Here is a 22,921-nt window from a genome sequence, read left to right as displayed (position 1 = left end):
TTCTTGTTCCACGTTCATTTCAAAAGAAACTGCTTGCCGCCTCTTTACACTTTACACCAACCATATTGAGTGGATGAACGAGATACTAAACCATAAAAATGTCAAAGTTCTTAGTGCGGTGAGTATAGAATTTTTATACATGTACTAGGAAGAGGAAGCGGATTTCTTCTTCTGGGTGGATTCTGGGTGACCTCTCTCACAGAACCACACGCCGGTAGCGACAGAAAGAAGCACTACATTAATGTCCTGTACTCGGAAAAAGGTGCACACACAAACAAAATCTATCTTACAGCAATGGCCGGATATTTTTCGACATCCCGAAAAAAATGTTCATGTCCACCTTTTTAGGCATGTCGAATGGGCGTAAGTAGGTGAGCGTTTTTATAGATGTTGCATTAAAAAAAACAATACATTTGCGGCTAAAATAGTCATTACGGAGAAAAATAATAACGTATGGGGTGTATTTCTGATTAGTTTATTGTCATCTTCAAAAAAAAAAGTGATTTTTCTTTAAAAAATAAGGAGATAAGTGACAAACTTTTAAACAGTAGCTTGTATGAGATTTGTCATCAAAACATCCCAATTTTATATGTTGTTTACAGAAGCCATATCAAACATCAGATCATAAGAAAATGTAATTGTAATTCTTAGTTTCTCACTGCATTCTTGAATGGAGTAGTGTGAACGGTACCAAAGCCAGATAAAGCACTAACGGGAAAGAACCAAAGCTGATTTTCTGTTATCATTTAAATTGTTGCGTTAATTTGTCGTCTTTTGAATTGACCTCCTTTCTGGAATGAAAAGAGAGAATAGAAATAGATCAACAAAGTAGGGGCTGTTTTAATGCTTGCCTTCAGTGGAGGGAGAACATGAACGAGACCGAGAGCGGGAACGAGGAGCTTTGTCATTAATAGGAGGTGGGCTGCGTGAGTGCCTTGGAGAACTGGAGCGTCTAGGGCTGCCAGAACGCCTCGGTGACCGGGAGCGCCTGGGAGATTCAGAGCGGCGCCGTCCGGGACCATCGGAGCTCCTGGGCCCATCCGATCTTGGCGATTCAGAGCGTCTAGGGCTGTTAGAGTGCCTTGAGCTTCCGGACCGCCTGGGCCTATCAGAGCGCCCGGGAGATCCGGAGCGCCTGGGGGATCCAGAGCGCCCGGGGGATCCGGAGCGCCTGGGAGATCCAGAGCGCCTGGGAGATCCAGAGCGCCTGGGAGATCCAGAGCGCCTGGGGGATCCAGAGCGCCTGGGGGATCCAGAGCGCCTGGGGGATCCAGAGCGCCTGGGGGATCCAGAGCGCCTGGGGGATCCAGAGCGCCTGGGGGATCCAGAGCGCTTCGGCCCACCGGATGGAGAGCGATCACGAGAGCGGGAACGGGATCGGGAGAAAGAACTCCTGGAACTTGAACGGCTTCTTGACCTGTGTAAAGAAACAATGGTAAAAATGTAGTATGCAGGTCGTTTCAGTGCATCAGTTAAGCCAAGTTAACACTGCAAGCAAATAGGGCTGCAACAACTACTCGATGTTGTTGATGGATATCGATAATAGGAATAGACAACAATGAATTCCGTTGCCGATTAGGTCGCCATACTTGTTTTTCCAACAGAGGCATCTCTACGTGAACATCTCTGCTAAGAGTTGCCAATGCGCAATAGTGTCTCATCGGTACCAGAAAAGGCTGGCGTCAACATTAAGTACACATACCAAAACTTCTTTAGTTTGGGAGCATTTTCACCTGGATAGTTTGACACGCCTCGGTAAAATTCAAGTAACGTTCAAGCCAATACGGTTTATGTTATAGTACAGTTTATATGCGTATTTCACTATGAAATAGAACGAGAGCGTTAGGTCAGACTGTGCCTGTCAAACGCCAGTGGCTAAAACCGTGAGTTCAAACTGTTGAGAATTGTCATGTTCTTTCACTACAGTTGACCACAGAATGCTCTCTACAAAATGCATATATTTGATTTGATTACTGTTCTACTGCTGCTAATGAGTCTGTTCTTGGTTTGCAGGGATAACAAAAATGTTTACTCTATATTTACTTATGATTTTTTTGACTGTCCCTTAAGAATGGACAGATTTATTTATAGATTTATGTCTCGACTGATTAAGCACTGCACCTCGTTTTTACTGCTAATCCGAAGTATTTTCAATAAAATTTGGTTACGTACGAACATGATGTCGTAGTTATGTTTGGTGCGGCGACTGCTCCCATGGCTGTGCTCATGTGCCAGCAGTCATTTATAATCTACTGTTATTTACACATGTGGGGTTTTCATTAGGGAATGTTACCAAAAGTGTTTCATTGGTGAGATTAGATAGCCGCGCCATGTTGGTAATATTTGTGGTGGTGACACGCTTACACTTGCCTTTTTCACTCGCATTGAAGACTTGGTAACATACTCAAATATATCTTGTGTTACATTGATGAGAAGAATTAACTGTTATGAACTCGGTTTTCATTTATTGAATGCATTGTTTGATGGCAATGCAATGTACTTGGTTGATTTTGCACAGCTTTCTGCAATCATTTCGTCTCAATAGTAATGGTACTAATATAATGATGATGAAAAATATAAAGATGATCTTATCAGATACCTGTTCATAACCTGCGTTGTTTAAAAAACGATTTAAAATATAAATAGAACGAAATGAACCAGAAATATATGTAAATAGTTATGCAGTCACCTCTTGCTGCCTGCCTGAACGAGCTTGATTTTTCTGCCATTAATCTCCTTTCCAGAAAGTTTCTCAACCGCATTTTTCATGTCACTGGAAGAGGCAAACTCAACCACTCTGCAAAGAGCCAGACACGTTTAGGGTAAGTTCACAATGGTAGAATTTCGTCAAACAGAATCACGCTAAGAATATGACTCACCCTTGGTTGAGTATAGGTCGATGTGCATCCGCAAATGTGACCTCCCCAGCTTGTCTCATAAAATCCTTCAAGTCCTACATATGCAGACAGTAGTTAATGAGAGGAAAGGGAAAGCAGGAATGACAGTCAAACACGCGAGAAGACACTGAATTTGTAAAAAGGAGAGCTGGTTGGATAAGAGGGGCGAGAACCACAAACTTCCCAAATGACATCTTTAAAGGTATTCCCAAAATCTTAAGCAAAACGTTAGGAAATAGTACATGCCTTTTGTATAAAATCAATGTATATGGAATCCGTGAATTCTTATTACTTCCCGAGGTAATATATTTTAAGACGGCACGTCTCGTCTTTGTCACCCTGAACTGTAACGCCATCAGAGGAAAACCGGTGTCCTTGCAAACAATTCTCCTCTGTTGTATTATGAGTTAACCAGTCGAAGAGGTTTTGAGTGTTTTAAGCGAAGTTTTGGTGTTTTTTGTGGAGAACGCATAGGAGTTGTGTCACAGGTGAATGCAGTAATGCTACAACAAAAGGCCAGCAGCCAAAAGGGACTAACTGGCAAAAAACACAGACGTCTACGGGGGCTAACTGGGACCGATCGACGAAAGGCACCCAAAGCCTTGGCGGAAAAACGCAAACCTGGCTAATCACGCGGAACACGCAGTTAACCGCCAGGCAGTGGCCAAGGTGATAAATGCAAAACCTTTGGGCAACCCCGACACTAACGAGGAGAAAACTGGACACTGCCCTTATCACACCTGGCAAAAATCACAAAAAGCCAGAATCACCTACCTCCAAACAGAAATGAGCGGTCTGCTCACTGCAATCACCGTCTGTTACAGAGCTGGCTTCACGTGTTGTGTGTATGGGATTCGCTATTTCAAACTGTTGTGTTCCTTCAATGACGTCACAGCTCGGCAGCACACCACATGGGTCAGCTTTGAGAGTAAAATTTTTCGATTTTTGCAACATGTTTGTATGCTTGTGGGGAGAATCACTACACATTTTCCGTCTAATTGATAAAAAAATAATATTTTTGGGAATACCGTTAAGGACCAAATGACAACCATGTGAAGTTAAAATGAGAATCATCCAATTTAATATAGTTTGGATTCTCGGGCACCCCTCTAAAATTAGAACCTCAAAGAAGAATACGGCTGTATAAATTAAACTGCAGTGGTGCCACTTGGGAAGAATTTGGCACAACAAACACCGTTTTCTCAGGGCTCAGTGTCAGGACAGCCAATGACTTGGTACCCTGCCTCAGCAAAGAGAGTGAAACTACTACCTGAGAGCAAAAGCCTTTGGGATAACAGCAGATTAAATCCACGGGCACCTGGGAGGCATTCACGCGCTCTCGCTCTCTCGCGATGCAGTGGGAAGGGCAGAGGGGCATATCGTTCGATCGGGCGAAGACTCTCTATTTAACGATCAACTCGGCCATCGACTGGCAGTCTCTCCTCTGCTTTGTCAACTTCCCGTTTCCTTTCAGATCGCACAGCGCTTCCCCGAATGGGAAGCGAGCTCTCGCATGAGCAGCGGGGCTTCAACTAGCAGCCATAGGACAGACTGGCTGACACCACAGGCTCAACCCAGACAGAAGGACCCAGAAGGGGCTAGCTCCACCATAAGCGAGCGATTCCACATCACACAACAGTCAGGCTGGCAAATAAAGGGGTGAAGAATTGGTTAAAAGTAGAACACAAAGAACAGATAACTATATTTTCCAGAGTATAAGGCGCACTCAAAAACCCCAAATTGGCCATAATTTTGAAGTGTTTTTTGTAACAAAATCTAAATTATACTCGACTGCATCAACGTTTACACATTATATATTTGTGACGGCAGAGGTTATATCAACCGACCATTTTCCATCATTGACAGATTTGAGTAAGAGTTAACGGGGAATTTAAAGACCGTCTGTCATTCTGCGGGGATGAAAATTGGTATGTCCTTAAGATGTGCGGCACTTTAAGAGAGAGGGGCGGAGAGACAAAAAAGAACAATAACTGGTGAATAATAATAAAAGTCAGCAAGAGAAAAGCCTGGCCCAGTGGGGACACAACGATTGACATTTTATGATCTTAAGGCCAAAATCAATGTACAAAATAGCTTTTTCATTTTTTGTGCAACCCTAACTCTTGCAGTAGTTTTGATTATGTGTGCCTTATAGTTGGGTGCGCCTTATCTATGAAAGATCCCAAACCACTATTTTTGGGGTGTGCCTTATAGTGTGAAAAATACTTTACTCTTTTTGAGTAACCACTTCCATTTATACAGCATTTTCCGCACAAAAGGCACACCTAAAAATACCAAATTAGTCAAATTGAAAAGTGCATCTTATAATCTTGTGTGACGTATATACACGGGAAAATATGGTAGATAAAATAGGAAATGGTATACCGGTATGCCTTTAAGAAACATTAGTCTTCGAATACCCTCTTGTGGTTAACATGATAATTGTTTGTTGCTAAATTAAAACAAAGTGCAGAAATTCGACGGCAGCTCAAAAGACAACTTCCCAACGCCCGTTGAAAATCTTTTTTGTTGTTTCTTTGGACAATAAAATTCCGTAAGTATGAAACGAATTGCGATTACCCGAATGGAGATTTTTGTTTATGATAACGTTTTGTACAAAATGTCGTAGTCTTGTTTGAGTTGTCATCAGCATGTGTTAGCTTCGATTGGACAGTATCTGTATAGTTAACAAACTTAGTTTTAAATACGGATAACAGTTTACGCCATTGTCCGAATAAACAGTATCCAAATCAAACTTCTTGTTATTGGTGAATTCGTTCACTAGCCGTCTAGCTGGCATAAAAGGGGGATACTACGGAGCGAGAACAGCATAGTAAACATTTGGGAATTAATTCATTTTAGATTGAAACCAGATGTCATGTTATGCCCGATGAAATAAAGTATTCTAATCTAAATATATGTATTTATTATGCAACCCTAGTACTTACTGAAGTTTTTTTTCAATGCGCCTTATAGTCAGTCCAACGTGCCTCATATATGATATACATATCACAAAAACTATTTTTGGGGATGCGCCTTATAATCCGGTGCACATTATAGTGTGTAAAACACGGTACTTAAAACAGATGTTTATGTCACAAAATGTTCGACTTGTTTGTCCGAGCAGATGCAGGCAAAACTGCAGTGTTTTGAGTAAAAAAAAAAAAAGTCTACATTTACTTAATGCTAAAGGCATTACTGACCTGCCAGCTGACACGAGAGGACAAGTTTTCGACAATCAGGCGGTTTTCGGTACGCATCGGAGGCGGGTTTCGGCTGAAAAGAGGCAACTTCATGAAAATGGCGAAACCCTCCAGAAAAACATTCTCGCTTTGTGATTGAGCTGAAGGATGCGATACCTCCATTTGTTCTGACCGCCTCGGCCGTAACGATCGGAGAAGCGGCCTCCTCCTCCACCGCCTCCTCCTCCGCCACCACCTCCTCCTCCTCGACCGGTACGTGGACGTCCATGAGCGTGTTCTATGGTCACCCTGAAATCACAAACAACAAAAAAGTAGGTTAAGTATTTAACAACATACAGTTGTGGTACCACCTCTTTATACAAGCACCTCTAAACTAGAAGTCAATCGATTATCTGCACTGATATCGGTATCAGTATCACATTTTCAAATTGATTGTCTCCACCTCAGGTGTGTTATTCCCTTTCTTGTGAATGCCAACTTCGATTTTCTTTTGCCCCTGAATGCCGCCATAAAAATAGAACAAGTGTCATGGTAGTCTGTATCCTGTCTTTATTAAGAAATACTAACGTGATAAAAAAAAAGCGGTTTTTGTCCATATAATAAGTTTATTAAGACATATATCACCGACAATAGAGGCGAGCCAATATAGCTAAATGCTATAATATTCATGACTACAGCTAGTTGTACACAACTAAGCTTTATATAACGAGCGTGAGAACCTTATTGTAATGCACGCTTATTGTACGTAGTTGTTCACTGCTTGCTGTAACCAGAGAACTGTTTTGAATGAGAACCTGTTTTTATTGGATTTCCCCATGCAAACAAATGTTTGATTTGAATTTACAATTCGGACTATCACACATTCCAAACATATTGTGTTGTGTGGCTATGGGAGACTACAGAAGAATACCACATTTGTAATTCATGTTAAAATTATATTCCATTCACAGTAAAATGTTTCAGCGCGCTTGTAAAGCTTTATTTGAATTTATAACAAATAGTCCTTGTGTCTTTTTGCATTATTAAACATTTATTACGTCAATTTTCGAGCATATGAATACCCGCTCCAAAAAAAGGTTCATTGGCCTAATCTGAACACAGATAATCGGTAGCGGACCCGAAAAACACATGAGTCGATCTTTACTCCAAACACAAATATTTTTGGTGAACAAAAACCTTGCTTGCTATACAAAAGAAACTAGTGCACAAGCAGTCCCAGAGGCTACCACTAAAGACTACTAGCATCGGTGTGTTCAGTATGCGCATGTAAACTACTACAGGCAAAAAAAAACAACAACATCAAAAAAAAACAATTGCACTGTCAACAATTTTTGTGTACACCCTCAATTAGTTAAAATAACTTTAATTTTAAGTGTACAGTAAGTGCTTACAGTTGTATGCCCGGCCGGATGTGGCCTGTGGACAAATATGATCTACACGATTTTGTCAACAAATGAACCTGCTCACCTTTCATTACAAAGTTCTTTGCCGTCAAGTTCATACACAGCATCTTCGGCATCTCTGGGATCCTCAAACTCCTGCAAAAGATGAAGCACATTGCCCTTGGATTTTAGTGAAACCGGTCCCCAGTAACCGCGAAAACTGGGGGATTGCTTAATGCCATCTTTTTTTTAACCAAAAAATCAACTCTGCGTGCACAGTATACACAAGGTTTCACTGTATATTTCCATATTTGTACAATGACTCATAAATCGAAAAATATTGTTGACCACATTTGCACAACATTGGACGCAACAGGAACCGAATCTGATTTGCGGTGACAAGAGCACCTAATTTAAACCCACGAGTTGACTAGACCACTAAGGATGTAGATGAATTTAGAAAAAGCATTAGATTTTAATCTCATCATCTTTCTATTTTTACTCACGGGACAAAGTTGTTGAATACCTGAGGCCATGAAAACATTTTGAATACTGACATAAAATGATTTTATTCAATGTCCTTCAAAGTCTGGGTCATCATCAGAAACACGAAACAGTTTCCCCTGTCGTGCTTTTATGCTCTCACTTTAGATCTTTCAGGACAGTACAGGGACTCAAAGCAGTGAGATTAAACCCAATGCCTTTTCCTATGTCATCTACATTCCTTGTGATCACACATTGGATTTAGGCGTATCATCATTAATATGATTACCACTAATGTTATTATTGAGCCAGGCCGCGAAAATATTGTCAGACGTCAGACCGCGGTACAGAAAAGGTTGGAACCACTGCGCTGTTGGAGATGCAATTAACAGTTTCATTGCAATTTGTTAACAGTCAAGAATCCTTTAATACAGAATTTTCTTCCAGAGGATCAAAACAAGAATAATATTGAAATTGGTTTATATATACTATGGCAGCACAGCGGATGAGTTGTTGGCGAATCCGCGTTCTGAGGTCATGGGATTGAACCTTCCTGTGTGGAGTTTGCATGATCTCCCCAGGCTTGCGGGAGTTTACTCAGGGGCACTCCGGTTTCCTCCCACATTCTAAAAACATGCATTTCAGGTTAATTGGCCGGTTCAAATTCTCCATAAGTGTGAATGAGTTGTTATTTGAGTGCCCTGCGACCAGTTCAGAGTGTCACCTGCCAACTGCCCGAAGATGGCTAGGATTGGCCCCAGCACCCCCGCGACCCTACTGAGGATAAGCAGTGCAGATGATGGATGGATAAATAAACTAATTCACGCATCAGATTCTCTCTACGATTTAATTTCAGGTGCATTTTTGACCACTAGATGTTGCAGTACGGTGTAGCACAACCAAAAAGAAGTGATGCTGAGTGGCATACGGGTGTAGATGGCTCTTTTTCTTGACCAACTGTTATCGCGTGCGGACGTGCTTCGTTTTGCTTTCGCTTTTAATATAGGTGTACCAAGTGTTTTAGCCCCTAATTATGCCTCCGAAGAAAGTCAGTGCAAGCAGCAAAGTTGCTACAGGTGAAAAAAGAAAAGTAGTGCGTACAACTATTGCATTTAAGAAAGAAATAACAGCAAAATATGAAGGAGGTGTGCGAGTGTCTGATCCTCTCCCCACCGTCCACCTGCGCCTTCTGCTGACCACCACTAAGGTAAGAAATCCTATGCATAATTCTTAACTTTATCCTTTCTTTTTTATTTTTACACGTTCACGTTAGCGTAATCTTTCGTACGGAAGATTACGATAACGCGAACGTACGATTAGCCTGGGTTAGCTTTATGATTACGTTAAACATTCAAGGTAAACATTCAGGGTGTTGGAACGGATTAAAACGATTTACATTATTTTTAATGGGAAAAATAATTTCGGCAATCGAACAAATCTGTTTTCGAACAGGGTTCTAGAACGGATTATGGTCGAGAACCGAGGTTCCACTGTATGTAAAATATATTTTTCACAATCTAAAACACATGCTTGTAAAACTGTTAATGAATTTTGGCTTATTTAAAATCAATATTCATTTTTCAATGAATGAAGTTGTTTTTACCAGTAGGGGGCGCTAAATATTACACACTGTTTCTTTGTAATACGGTGACCAAATTTTCAACGAACTTTTACAAGCCTGTTTATTTGAACTTAAGTATTTATACTTCAATTACAGGCAGAGTGCACGTTTATCTATTTATAAGTTTGAAAACACGAGTGCGTATTTCCCTCACCACAAAGCCATAACCTCTTTTGAGATCGATGTCTCGTATGCGTCCGTATCCTTTGAAAAATCTCTCCACGTCCTTCTCCCTGGCCGAGGGGCTTAGTCGGCCGATGAATATTCGACCCCCAGTCATTTTCAAACCAATTGGAGTTACCTATGAACAAAAACAACGCAGAAATAAAACTTAATCATTTGTAGCGCGGTCACAATGAACCTCGTTAAACAACAGTCGCTCGGCCCTCGAGCTAGCATAGCCAAGCTAACGCTCAACAGCATTTCATGAAAATAATAGTATTCATGCGTAGTTTTACACGCGTTAAGAGGGAATAACTTCTTAAAAAATACAGTTTTAAAGAAAATACTCACACGTTGAGTTTGGTAAGTGAAACGTCGACTTGGAATCCGGATCGCAGAAGAGAAGGAATAGCCCGGAAAATGGCGGAAGATACCGAAATGCTCGAAGAAAGCCGAAGAAGAGAGCGGAAGTAGATATATTTCACATTGAGACCACAAGGCGTCGTTTCCGGATATTGCGACACTCAAAGGGACAGTGTGTTTTATAGAGCGCCTCTTAGTGGTGAGAATGGGACACACTGATAAATGAGTGTATACCTGTCAACCTGTACGGTTTTGCTGTACAAAGTACGTTTATTATGCATTTTAAGACATGTACAACGTACAAGAAAATCTGTAGGGAAAGACTTGTCAATTATGGGTACCATACACTGACTATCACGAAACGGCAAATCAATCAAGTCAAACCAGTTCGCCGCGGTAGCCTCTCTCTCGGTATCGTTTTTTTTTTTTTCGTTGCAAACGAAGCGAGCGGTTTGATACTACTGTGCGCATGCGTCTGCCGCCTCGGATTTCATGTGGTAGTTTGTGTAGTGAAAGGAAGTCCGTCTCTTTTTAGAGAACCGGCTTTTTCGGCTCAACTCATTCGATAGATAGATAGATAGATAGATAGATAGATAGATAGATAGATAGATAGATAGATAGATAGATAGATAGATAGATAGATAGATAGATAGATAGATAGATAGATAGATAGATAGATAGATAGATAGATAGATAGATAGATAGATAGATAGATAGATAGATAGATGGATACTTTATTCATCCCCACAGGGAAATTCACATTTCCAGCAGCATCCCTTCGCTGAGAACAATACAATAATAAAGCAAAAAGAATACAATATAAAAATACACAATGTGACGTGCTAATACCCACTGTAGCGTGTTATATAGAGTATCTAGATAGTGCTACAGAGAATACATATTGCAATAAAATTCGGTAATATGCAATGTAGGGGGTGTGGTTGAATGTGGGCCTTTACTCTGCCGGGTGGAGTTAAAGAGCCTCATGGAATGAGGAAGAAAAGATCTCTTCAGTCTGTCTCATACGGCTCACTTGCTTTGATGCATTATATTACGAATGATTATGTTGTGTAAAGAAGTTGAGAAAAAAAGGAAGTATAAGAGGAGCACATGAAAAAAGACAGGTTTGTGGTCATCTCTTTAATCAGTATTTCACCCACAATAATTGAATGCAGAAAATGAATTAATAAATTGACCAAGAAAATGTATTATTCTACTTAATTCTATTTGCATGTATTTTTTCCTTCTACAGTGAACATCCAAGCGACTTAATTTCTGAACTTTTTTTTATAATAAAGCTCATTCATGTTGAGCAATTCAGTGTCTCCAGCAAAATGTTCATTAACAATATATATGATATAACGAAACACTTGTACAATATAACATGTTAAACTACATAAATAAATACGTTTGGTGTAAGATTATTTTGTATTTTGTAAGGAAAAATACGACAGTTTGTAAGGGCATGGAGCCCTGGAGCGCGACAGGTATGTGAGTGGGAGAACTTTATTTTACTTTGAGGAAGGCAGCATTCTATTTTGGAAAAAAAAAAAAAAAAAACATCGAACTGTATTTCTATTATTCCATTTTATGATTTCCCATGGTTTTAAAGGGATTATTAAATACCTTTTTATTAATAAGCCACTTAGTGTTTCTCCCTACAATCATGCAGATATATTGCTAAATATTACACACGCCAGGGGAATCTAGAAATTTAGTCTCAAAGTTGGGTCAAATCCTATAGAGCTGTGACGTCACCGGATGTCAACAAAGACTTACAACAATGATGGTAAACAGTAGTGGCATAGAGCTCTTTTCTGCTTGGAGGAATTGGGATATTGCTTACCGTGTCACTAAGGGGCGTCTGAGTGTTTTTTTCCGAGTTGTGTGCTTCAATCATCAAAAGTTTTGTGTACAATGTGCGTTCCCCTTTTGCCTTCACCTCCTTTTAGGTAGGCGATTGTCGCTTTTCCTTTGTGTTTTTCGCTGCGTGTCTTGCAATTGGTATAATATTGTCCAGATAGCTCCCCCCGAGCGAAGGCTTCCAGTTTTGTTTGCTCCAGGTGAGCCATGCTCATTGTATTTTTTTCCTCCGGTTGGGTTCATGTTTGTTGCCGTGGCCGTTTTTCATCTTCGGCAGGGTTGGGTAGGGTTACTTTAACTTGATTACTTTCAATTACTTTTGGATGACTCCAACACCAAATATGCTAATAAAAGACAAAAGAAACTAAATATGAATGAAATGATGACTCATGACACGTGGTAAGCTTTCTCTCCTGGCTTTGATCTCTTTGATCTCCGGCAAAACTAAAATAAAATGCGACGGAAACAAAATGAAAATAAATCCAAACGGCTTGCCAACATCATATTTGCCATTCCATGTATTCCATTACTCCCCAAGCCTGCACAAAATTTAGTCATTTTATTCATATTTAGTTCATTTTGTCTTTTATTAGCATATTTGGTATTGGAGTAATCCAAAAGTAATTGAAAGTAATCAAGTTAAAGTAACCCTACCCAACCCTGGTCTTAGGTTCCCGGGTAGCCTGGTTGCTTACTGCATGTTTTCAGTTAGCCAGCCTCCCGTATTTTTCCGCCGATTGGTCCAGGTTAACCCTCTTTAGCAGCTGGCTAGCCTGCCGTGATCATTTGATATATTTACGACTGGGGTTGTGTTTGTTGCTGTGGCCGTTTTTTTGTTGTTGCTGGCTCCCGGTTATCATGGCTACTTACTGCATGCTTTTTGTCAGCCAGCGTTCGGTTTCTTTTTAACCCCTGTTAGTTCTATGTGTGTTTTTTTTTGGTAGTTTGCCCCATTTTGGCCGGCCACCATTTGTTGTACTCTTGCCACACCCACCTGCGACACAACGCCATGGCATTCTCCACAAGAACTACCGAAATTTGTCTTAAAACACTCAAAACCTGACTGGCTTGCTAGGGTGCTAGTGTTTACATGACGTCACAACTGAGGAAGTCAAAGACGAAACAGGCTGTCTTCAAAATGCATTGTCCTGGAAAATAATTGGAATATACCAATTCAAAATAGATACTATGCAAAAAACATGTACCATTTTCTCACATTTTGTATGTTTTAAAATTTGGGTATTCCATCAAACAAAAGAAAAATTACAGCATTACTGAAGTGTGTCGCCATGAGGGTAGGAACCTTTGTGAGGTACCTGTTCATTGGTGTGCTTTACAGCGTGAGCACACCATTCTTTAAATTTTAAAATAATTGTCATTATAAGTGTTTATAAAGTAGCCAGTTCTCTTTCACCTCATTCCTATGTGTATATTTAACAAATATTGTCATTTATATTTTCTTACAGATTGTGTTTTTTATGTTTATGCAGTCAGTTGAGAGTTTAAAAAGTAATATTAATTCATGAGAGTACATTTTTAGTTATCCTTACATTTCCCCATTTCCCTGAGTAAATGTGTTTTAGTATTTTTAAAATGTTCCAAAAATATTTTGGCAGCTAAACAAAGACAGTATGCAAGCAATAGTGTTTTCTTTATAATATATAGAATTTGTTTACGGCTACCTTGACTTTCTATTACAGTCAGTCGGGTAGGTTACCCCAGATGTGAAAACTGCCCAAAAAAAGCTGACTCGGCATTTTTGGTTTTGCTCTCAGAAGGACATCCTACATTCTCAGGCCAGAACAAATTAGACCAGTATCACAATATTTTACAAGCAATCAGGTAGGGGTCTCCAACATGGTGCCCGCAGGCATAGGGTACCCCCTAAAGACAGCTTAGGGGCCTGCGGAAGTGTTCTGAAAATAGCTTACCAGGGATGGGTCATTGTGATTTCCTAGTAAAATTATTTTTTAGTAGTTGATCGAGTCTATTTAACTCGAATTTCAATAATTCACCTCGTATTTACGCAGTAATAACATAGTAACAACATAGTAACGACATAGTATTAACATGATAAATGCTTATTTTACAAATGTATATCCAACTGTGTGCCCTTTGCGCTAATTAGTAACAAAAAGTAGATCTCGGGTTGAAAAAGGTTGGGGACCCCTCCTCTAGAGGTGGAGGACCCTGCCAAAACTTAACTTTAATCCGAACTGATTTACATAATAAAGAACATACACATGCGTCACAATTCAAAGAAAAGCTTTATTTAAGAAGGTATATACACACAATGTAAAATTAAATTAAACTTTTTTACAAATATTAAATTCATATTATTACACCCACTGCCATCAAGCTACGGGGAGAAAATGGAAGGATGAAAGCATTCGAATCAAGAATCATTTTTAAGGAAACGGCCACTGTACAACAGCACCTCAAAACACAACCTGAATTGTTTTATTTCTTATTACTGTTTTACCTTAACGACAAATTAGTTTAGAAGGTACTCAAAAGAGTGCATAACAATTGTCAGCGTGACAGTAGCGGGAAAAAATGAGAAAACTTAAAAGGGAACGGACAAAAATGATAAATAAAGATAAAAGACAATCGTACGCATAGAATAGAAAACAGTAAGGCCTTTGGGGAATCAGATGTTCCATTATATTAAAACAAAAACAGTCCAAAATGCAGATAAAGGGGGGGTATGCATGTCAAGGCAACATTCTGTTAGAAAGAACAATTGAGTACCTTTACCTGTAGGGAATAGGTTTTTGGATTCATCCGAATGATCAGTTTACATGATTAGTGCCAAAAGTTAACACCAGCGTAATAACCGAAAGAGCGATATACAGTGAAGAAAACACCCTGCTATTTTGCTATTTCTCCCATTTAGAAGTCGTGGAGGTGTCTGAATTTTTTATTGTTGGTGCATGTCCACTGTGAGAGAGATAAACTAAAAAGAAAAATCTAGAAATCACAATGCATGATTTTTTAACAATTTATTTGTGTGTTACAGCCGCAAATACGTTTTTGAACACCTGTGTATCATCTAGAATTCTGACCCTGAAAGACCTGTTAGTCCGCCCATTAGAAGTGGTGAAAACCAAAGAACTGTCCAAAGACACCAGAGACAAAATTAAGCACCTCCAAAGGGCTACGGAGCAATTGCCAAACAGCTTGGTGAAAAAAGGTCCACTGTTGGAGCATTCATTAGAAAATGTAAGAAGTTAACATGATGGTCAATTTCAATCGGAGTGGAGCCCCATGCAAGATATCACCTCGTGGGGTCTCAATGATTCCAAGAAAGGTGAGGAATCAGCCTGAAACTACACAACAGGAGTTGGTCAATGACCTGAAAAGAGCTGGGACCACCGTTTCCAGGGTTACTGTAGGTAATACACGAAGACGTCATGATTGGCACGAAAGGTTCCCCTGCTTAAACCAGCACATGTCAAAGCCCGTCTTGAGTTTGCATATGACAATTTGGATGATACAGAGGAGTCATGGTAGAGAGTTTTGCGGTCAGATGAGACCAAAATAGAACTTTTTGGTCATAATTCCACAAAGGGTGTTTGGGGAAGAATGAAGAGTACAATAAGAAGAACACCATCCCCACTGTGAAGCATGGGGATGGTATCATCATGCCTTGGAGCTGTTTTCCTGCCCATAGGACAGGACAAGTGCACTGCATTGACGAGAGGATGACTGGTGCCAGTCAGAGCATTGAAGATGGGTCGTGGCTGGGTCTGCCAATACGACAACGACCCGAAAAACACACCCAGGAAAACCCAGGACTGGCTCTGTAAGAAGCATGTCAAGGTTCTACCATGACCCAGCCAGTCTCCAGACCTGAACCCAATCGAAAATCTTTGGAAGGAGCTCAAAATCTGTGTTTCTCAGCGACAGCCCACAAACCTGACTAATCTAGAGAAGATCTGTGTGGAGGAGTGGGCCAAAATCCCTCCTGCAGTGTGCGCAAACCTGGTGAAAGACTACAAGAAACGTTTGACCTCTGCAATAGCAAACAAAGGCTACTGTACCAAATATCAACATTCATTGTTTCAGGTGTTCAAATACTTATTTGCAGCTATATATGCATTGTGATTTCTGGATTTTTCTTTTTAGTTTATCTCTCTCACGGTGGACATGCACCTACGATAAAAAATTCAGACCCCTCCACGACTTCTAAGTGGGAGAAATAGCAAAACAGCAGTGTTAAATAGTTATTTTCTTGACTGTATAACTGCGATTTCCAAATGCGAATTTCAATCTTGCGTTAGCTTTTAGCAAGACATATGATCTTAAGGTCTTGAGTCAATCGCAAATACATTAGTGGAATTGAAAAATACGCGTGTATATATTTTGGAAACAAATCTCTCTCCGCATAGGTGTTTGGTAAATTGACTGTAATCTGTAGCTTAGATTTTCAGTTGCAGGAAGTTCTTCCCATTACAATTTACGACTTTCATTTTTAGCATGGCTCGTAATACACTAAATGTCCCTAATTATTATGTAATCCCGGCACTGTTACACCTTTCTGTCCTCTTGGGCGCAACCCGCAGGACAATGCCATACAAACTAATGGCTGCTGCCGTTAATCACGAGGGTAAAAAAAATGGAACGGCAAAGCGAAGCAGTGTCGGCGTCATTTTTGAGAGTACTTGTTGCGGAAAACGGCAATAATTTCAAGCACTTCACAATAAATCCAAGAACATTTCAATCCTTGAATACACAACGTTAAAATTCAAGCATTTTCAAAGATTTTAAGCAACTGCATGAACCTTGTGGTCGAGGATTGGTCAAGAAACCGAAGATTGCCTTTAATCTGAAAAGGGGGTTTAGGAAAAGGCTCTGTTTAGGACTTGCCTTTCCATAATTCAAACACAAAGATGTAAATCGAAAGACAGAGTCACTCGTCAAAGCAAAACAAACTAAGTTACACCTCTGGGGGGAATTCTTTGTTGTTATGACCAAGAAACCAGATGGACAGCCATTTTTACTGCGATACTAGGATAATCGGTGACTGGCAACAAAATCTCTTCCGGGTTCTTGAAGCGGGTTTCCATGCCGAACCCAATTTGTAGAGAATTATAGCTAGTGGGGAGTGATATATACTTAAAAATCTTGATGCTTAAGTCAGAGTGGATCACAGTAAAGTGACAGCCATCACGAAACAAACAAAACAAAAAAAACAGCATGCAGCATTCAACAAAAAGGGGGCACAACACCCAACCATCACTCACGACTTCTCAAGTACAGCAGAAGGACAATTAGGCTTTCCTCTTAAATCCATTGAGTAATGCTCTTCTCATTTCAGATGAAGCCTCAGTTTAATACAGGCATGTCAAACTCAGATAGGCTTGAGGGCCGGTGTTATGCCGAGAAATGCACCCCTGCCGAGATTTGCATCCCCTGGCTACTATAACCACTTTTACCTCGTTTTATCTCACTTTTATATCACTTTTCGGGAATGTAATGGCGAAAATACAACCAAAACCAATACATCAAAAACCTCAACACGAGGAAGATGAAGAAACTTGAGAAGGGACTGCACAATACACAAAGAGGTAAGTATTAGTTTCAGGAGCGAGCAGCAGCAAGTCAACTGCAGGAGAGAGAGTGGGAAAGGTGAGAGGAGAGAGAGTGGGAAAGGTGAGATGGCACAACATTCATTTGGACAGGTAACTTAAAATTAGTTTTACCTGGTTATATCAGTATCAGAAATTATTTTCCCCCCATTTTATTAACACTCCACTTATTGAAACATGAATATTTTGTTTGTTTGTTTGTACATGATTCAATTGTTTGTTTGTTTGTACATGATTCAAATTGAATCTTTTCTTCCGGCGCCGTCACGAATGGCAGCCACTCCAGCAGCTCCCGTGTTATTTTCGATTGTTCTCGATTGTTCTCAGCTCAGGGATGCTGCTGGAAATGTGAATTTCCCTTCGGGGATGAACAAAGTATCTATCTATCTATCTATCTATCTAACAGTTCTCAAAAGTGATTCATATACGGTGTGCATTACCGTTAGATTCCATTCACAACAAATACAAAGACGGAATGGTTTAAATTGTATTACATTCCCAACAAATGCAAGACGAAGTGGTTTTGGTTGTATTTTCGCCATTACATTCCCGAAAAGTGATATAAAAGTGGTTATAGTAGCCAGGGGATGCAAATCTCGGCAGGGATGCATTTCTCGGCATAACACCGGATCCAGACATTACGCCCCCTGGTGGGCCCTATCGGTAAAAACAAAAGACGACGTCAAATATTTAGCTTCGAATTTCAGTACTGTGGTTTATCATTCACCCTACGTTTCAAGTCACATTTATTTGTATAGCCCTTAATCCCCAAAAGTCTTAAAAGGACTGCACAGATAGCATTTACAACATCCCCTGATCTGAAACCGACATGCGGGCAAGGAAAAACTCCAGAGAATAAGAAACCTTGAGAAGAGGCCACAAAGGAGGCGATCCCCCTTCCAGGATGACCAGGCCGCAATGGATGTTGCCCACCCTGGGAAATAATGACCAGCACAGCACAAACAATGAAAAAAATAAAGGATTTTGCTGTTTGGCATTAAATCTGTTAACAATTTGTTTATTTCAACAGTAAACCGAACGCAGCATTACATCTGAATCAACTCAACACAGACATCACAAACAAACTCAAGTGGGAGCTATGAATAAAAATAGGCTTTCCTCAATTGTCATACTGCTTTGAAATAAATAAAAAAGGAATAGAAAATAAAAATTTGAGCAGTGAAAAGGCGATAACATCAGGTCTAACTACTGGGCTGGACCAACAGAAGCTGAGAAATACTCCACAATCTTAGAAACCAGAATGGACGTCAGCTTTTATAACTTTACAGCCCTCTAGCGGTGGAAAGAAGCAATTTTAAAAAGAAGCATTTTTTTAACTCAAAAATATAAGGTGGGCCAAATTAAATCCTCCATCGGGCTCGATCCAGCCTGCGGGGTTTATGTTTGACATGCCTGGTTTAAAATGATAATGATAACTTATAGGGCACAGCCTTGAAGCAGAGAAAGGATTTCGAATGAGGTGCTTTGTCTCGTCTCCCCTGGCGTTAGATCTGTGAACCTTTTGATGGCTTTGATACTTTTCTGCAGCCATAGAAGAAGAGCAAGGGGGTGGGGGGGTGCAATCGGTCTGGTCCAGTCTCTGGAGAAGCAGAGGGGACAGACACACTCGGTCCTTGTCAGCAGAGAGCGCGCTCGAAGGCATCATGCTTCCTTCAGCAAGGGGATATCTGGTGGGGAGAAAGGACACATTTGTGGAGGTCAAGGGGAATTTGAGAGGCATCCATAATGTTCCCTCTAAGCTGCGTGTGAGCTCAATTGCGCACTACCCAGAGCTTTTCTGCGCACAAGAAAATCTAGCCAGCTCACAAAAATCAGGGCTCGAAATTGCTCATTAAGAAGCGAATTAAGTCAAATTTACAGTGCGTGAAGATGAAAATATAAGGGTTCCCCTGACGTGTTCTGAATGCCGTATTTTGAAGTCAAGGTCGAAGTAGAACAAAGTTGAGTAAAGTCGGTAGAGTTTTTCGAGAACCGGCTTCTTCGGCTCGGCTCACTAAAAGGAACCGGCTCTTTCGGGTCCTAAACGGCTCTTCAGGTTGTTTTTGCTTCTTTCATTCCTATATTATCCAATTTTATGTAAAAGTATGCACAAAATGGCTTAAAGGAAGAGGGGAATACAACAAAAAAGAAAAAAATACCAAAATGAAAAAGTAGTGAAAAGCTGAGAAAAAAAGAAACAAAAGGAAGAGAAAAAAGAAGGAAAAATTCAGAAAAAAAGCCAGAAAAAAAAGAAAAGAAAAAGAAACAAAGAAAGAAAAGTAAATAGAGAACAAAAAGAAAAAAGTAACAGCAAGGAAAAAATAAACACAATGATATTTTTTTTAAAAGGAATTAAAAAAATAGAAAAAAACAGGGAAAAAGAAGAAAAAGTGTGTGTGGCATTCAAATAATTGCCAATTATACCAAGTGAATCTTGTTGCCAACATTGTTCTTTCACTAAAAAATGTGATAAAAAACAGTTGTGTATCGTGCAACCGACTAAATAAGCCCCCCAAAATGTTAGTATTATGGGACAAAAGATACCAGGAAAAAAAAGAAATGGAAATCTTGTGAAAGAATTGTTGTAAAAACAAATGACGTTTGTAGGCCGTACAACTTTTGCAATAATACATGAGTCAATTCATTCAAAAATGAAAAAAAATGTTGCATTGCCGGAAATTCAGCAAAATGTAACGTGATGTCAGGTTTTGAACACGTTTAATAATGACTTAGTTGCCACACTTGGGATTGCTGTTGCTCACTGTTGTTTCAAGCGTTGCTCACCGACTTTGTGTGAACGCTCAGACCCGTAAGGAAAATTACAGGGAACATTATCCACAACCCCCCCCCCCTTTATTACCCGCTGTTGTGTATCTAAAAGTAACACCAGTTTTGAGGTTTAAAACTACTTCAATTGGCTTTCTATTATGCTCGATACGATAAATGAGGGTTAAGGTAACACAGTGCTTCATATATTTTCTGTCACGCCCCCACCCCCTCAGAAGAAGAAATACTATTGCCCCCCTCCCTCCAAGATCGATCTTTTTAAAAAAATTGATTACATAATGGGGACAAAACATTGCTCGATGTTGATACTAACACGTCACCGCCGTCCGTCCATGCCGAATTTAATCCTTTCGTCACATTTTCGCTTAAAAAAAAACTGAAAGGTCTTATCAGCATGATTAAGTTTTTATGTCTTAAGTGACAGCTTAATTTATTTGGCTTAGTGCTGTACGCCGCCAACATGTATAACATGGCAAGTACACCGGTCTTTGCTCGTCTCTTTTCCAGGAAGCAGTAAAGTGCTACGGGAGGAGACTTTTGTTAGACTCCTTACCCCATCTCTCTTGGGGCCTGTCTCGGCAACAGTGTGAAATATTTTTTTATTGGGTCACTTAAAGGCCCGCTACACTTTGAGTCAACACTTATACTCTGTGCTAAATGTAAAGTGGACACTACTCTACACCAATGTTCCCTGTCATTTTCCTTACGGGTCTGAGCGTTCACACAAAGTCGGGGAGCAATGCTTGAAACAACAGTGAGCAACAGCAATCCCAAGTGTGGCAACTAAGTCATTATCAAACATGTCCAAAACTTGACATCAACTTACATTTTGCTGAGTTTCCGGCAATGCAAAATTATTTTTCACTTTGGAATGAATTGACTCGTGTACGATTGCAAAGGTTGCAGGCCCTACAAACGTCGTTTAATTTTACAATTCTTTCACAAGATTTCCATTTCTTTTTTTTCCTGGTATCTTTTGTCGCATGATACTAACATTTTTGGGGGCTTATTTAGTCGGTTGCACGATACACAACTGTATTTAATCACATTTTTGAGTTGAAGTACAATGTTGGCAACAAGAATGACTTGCTATTATTGGAAATTATTTGAATGCAACACACATTTTTCGTCTTTTTCCTTGTTTTTTTCTATATATTTAAATTCCTGTAAAAAAAATCTCATTGTGTTTATTTTTTCCTAGCTGTTACTTTTTACTTTTTGTTTTCTATTTACTTTTTTCCTTTGTTTCTTTCTTTTCTTTTTTTCTTTCTGATTTTTTCCTTATTTTTTCTCTTTCTTTTGTTTCTTTTTTTCTCAGCTTTTCACTACTTTTTCATTTTGGTGTTTTTATCTTTTTTGTTCTATTCCCCCTTCCTTTAAGTTATTTTGTGCACAATTTTACATAATATTTGGTCATATAGGGATAAAAGAAGCAAAAACAACCTGAAGAGCCGTTTAGTACCCTTTTAGTGAGCCGAGCCGAAGAAGCCGGTTCTGGAAAAACTCTACTGACTTTACTCAACTTCGTTCTACTTTGACCTTGACTTCAAAATACCGCATTTAGGACACAACGTCAGGGGAACCCGTGTATTTTTACCTTCATGCACTGTAACTATGACTTAATTTGCTTTTTAATTAGCAATTTCGAGCCCTGATTTTTGTGAGCTGGCTCGATTTTCTTGTGCGCAGAAAAGCTCTGGGTGGTGCGCATTGCACAGCTTAGAGGGAGAGGAAACATTGCGCTGGATAGATTTTATCGTGCGCTGAGAACGTGCGGGCACGCGCGCAGCTTAGAGGGATCATTGCTCTACACCATGTTGAGAACAGTTCACGTTAAACGTTCTATTCCTATTCAGACTGTTTGATTCAAATCCAAATAGTAATATGTTGTTCTACTCACATATTTGGTTTCTTAAGTATTATATACTGTATTTTTATTATTGCACTAATTTATTACTGCTTGATGGATTTGTATGGGAAAAGGAAACAAAGCTATTTACAACAGTGGATTATTTTCATCAGAGCTTTTCTTGTGGAAAATCCAATGCACCCTAAGCTTACCAAAACCCTAACCCGGGCAGCCCTCATGTATATTAAGTTTGAGACCCAGTGGTCAGCAACAACTGGGTCTCGGACCGGTACCGGGCAACACAGAATGAAAGAAAGTTACCTTATATTTTGCTGCTATACCGTAATTATTGAGTATAACGCGAGTCTGTGTGCTCAGTATAAACAAACAGGTTTTACTGTGTTCATCCATATTTGTGTCACGGGGCGTGGTGTCGTGGAAGGGAAGACCGGACCAGAACAGAGGCAGGAGGCATGAAGGGAGAACTCAAATGCGTTGACGATCCGTAAGTTTTATTTAATTCAAGTCAAGTCAGTGACTTGACTTGACTTGACTTGACTTATTTAATAAAATAAAAGTCGCCCAATACTCCGGGGCAAAACAGAACAATACAGAGTTCCTCCGGCACGAACTTAACGGGACATGGCATAACAGACTAAAACAGGACACGGCATAACAGACTAAACAGGACAAGGCATAACAGACCGGGACTGTGAAGAA

The 22,921-nt window shown here is 39.9% G+C and overlaps 2 protein-coding genes across 2 annotated transcripts in view; both read right to left on the bottom strand.

The window, feature by feature from the left end:
• Positions 1-459: 459 nt before the first annotated feature.
• Positions 460-10,244, bottom strand: srsf5b (serine and arginine rich splicing factor 5b). Its single transcript, XM_088325004.1, has 8 exons — positions 10,100-10,244; positions 9,741-9,887; positions 7,568-7,638; positions 6,257-6,388; positions 6,101-6,173; positions 2,880-2,953; positions 2,690-2,797; positions 460-1,417 (listed from the first exon to the last, which is right to left on the bottom strand). The coding sequence occupies exons 2-8, from the start codon at positions 9,864-9,866 to the stop codon at positions 841-843; spliced, it is 1,161 nt and encodes a 386-aa protein (XP_088181130.1). The 5' UTR covers positions 9,867-9,887; positions 10,100-10,244; the 3' UTR covers positions 460-840.
• A 3,978-nt stretch (positions 10,245-14,222) lies between these two features.
• Positions 14,223-22,921, bottom strand: part of susd6 (sushi domain containing 6) — a 41,130-nt gene continuing 32,431 nt past the window's right edge. The window contains exon 7 of the mRNA XM_088325660.1: positions 14,223-19,253. Within this exon, the coding sequence (XP_088181786.1) occupies positions 19,228-19,253 (26 nt within the window). The 3' untranslated portion in view covers positions 14,223-19,227. The remainder of the gene's footprint in view (positions 19,254-22,921) is intronic.

The sequence above is a fragment of the Urocampus carinirostris genome, chromosome 20, assembly GCF_059441175.1.
Source record: "Urocampus carinirostris isolate Australia breed hairy pipefish chromosome 20, RoL_Ucar_1.0, whole genome shotgun sequence".
Taxonomy (NCBI): domain Eukaryota; kingdom Metazoa; phylum Chordata; class Actinopteri; order Syngnathiformes; family Syngnathidae; genus Urocampus; species Urocampus carinirostris.
The sequence above is the reverse complement of the archived record's forward strand: the minus strand, read 5'-3'. Positions and strand labels throughout refer to the sequence as shown.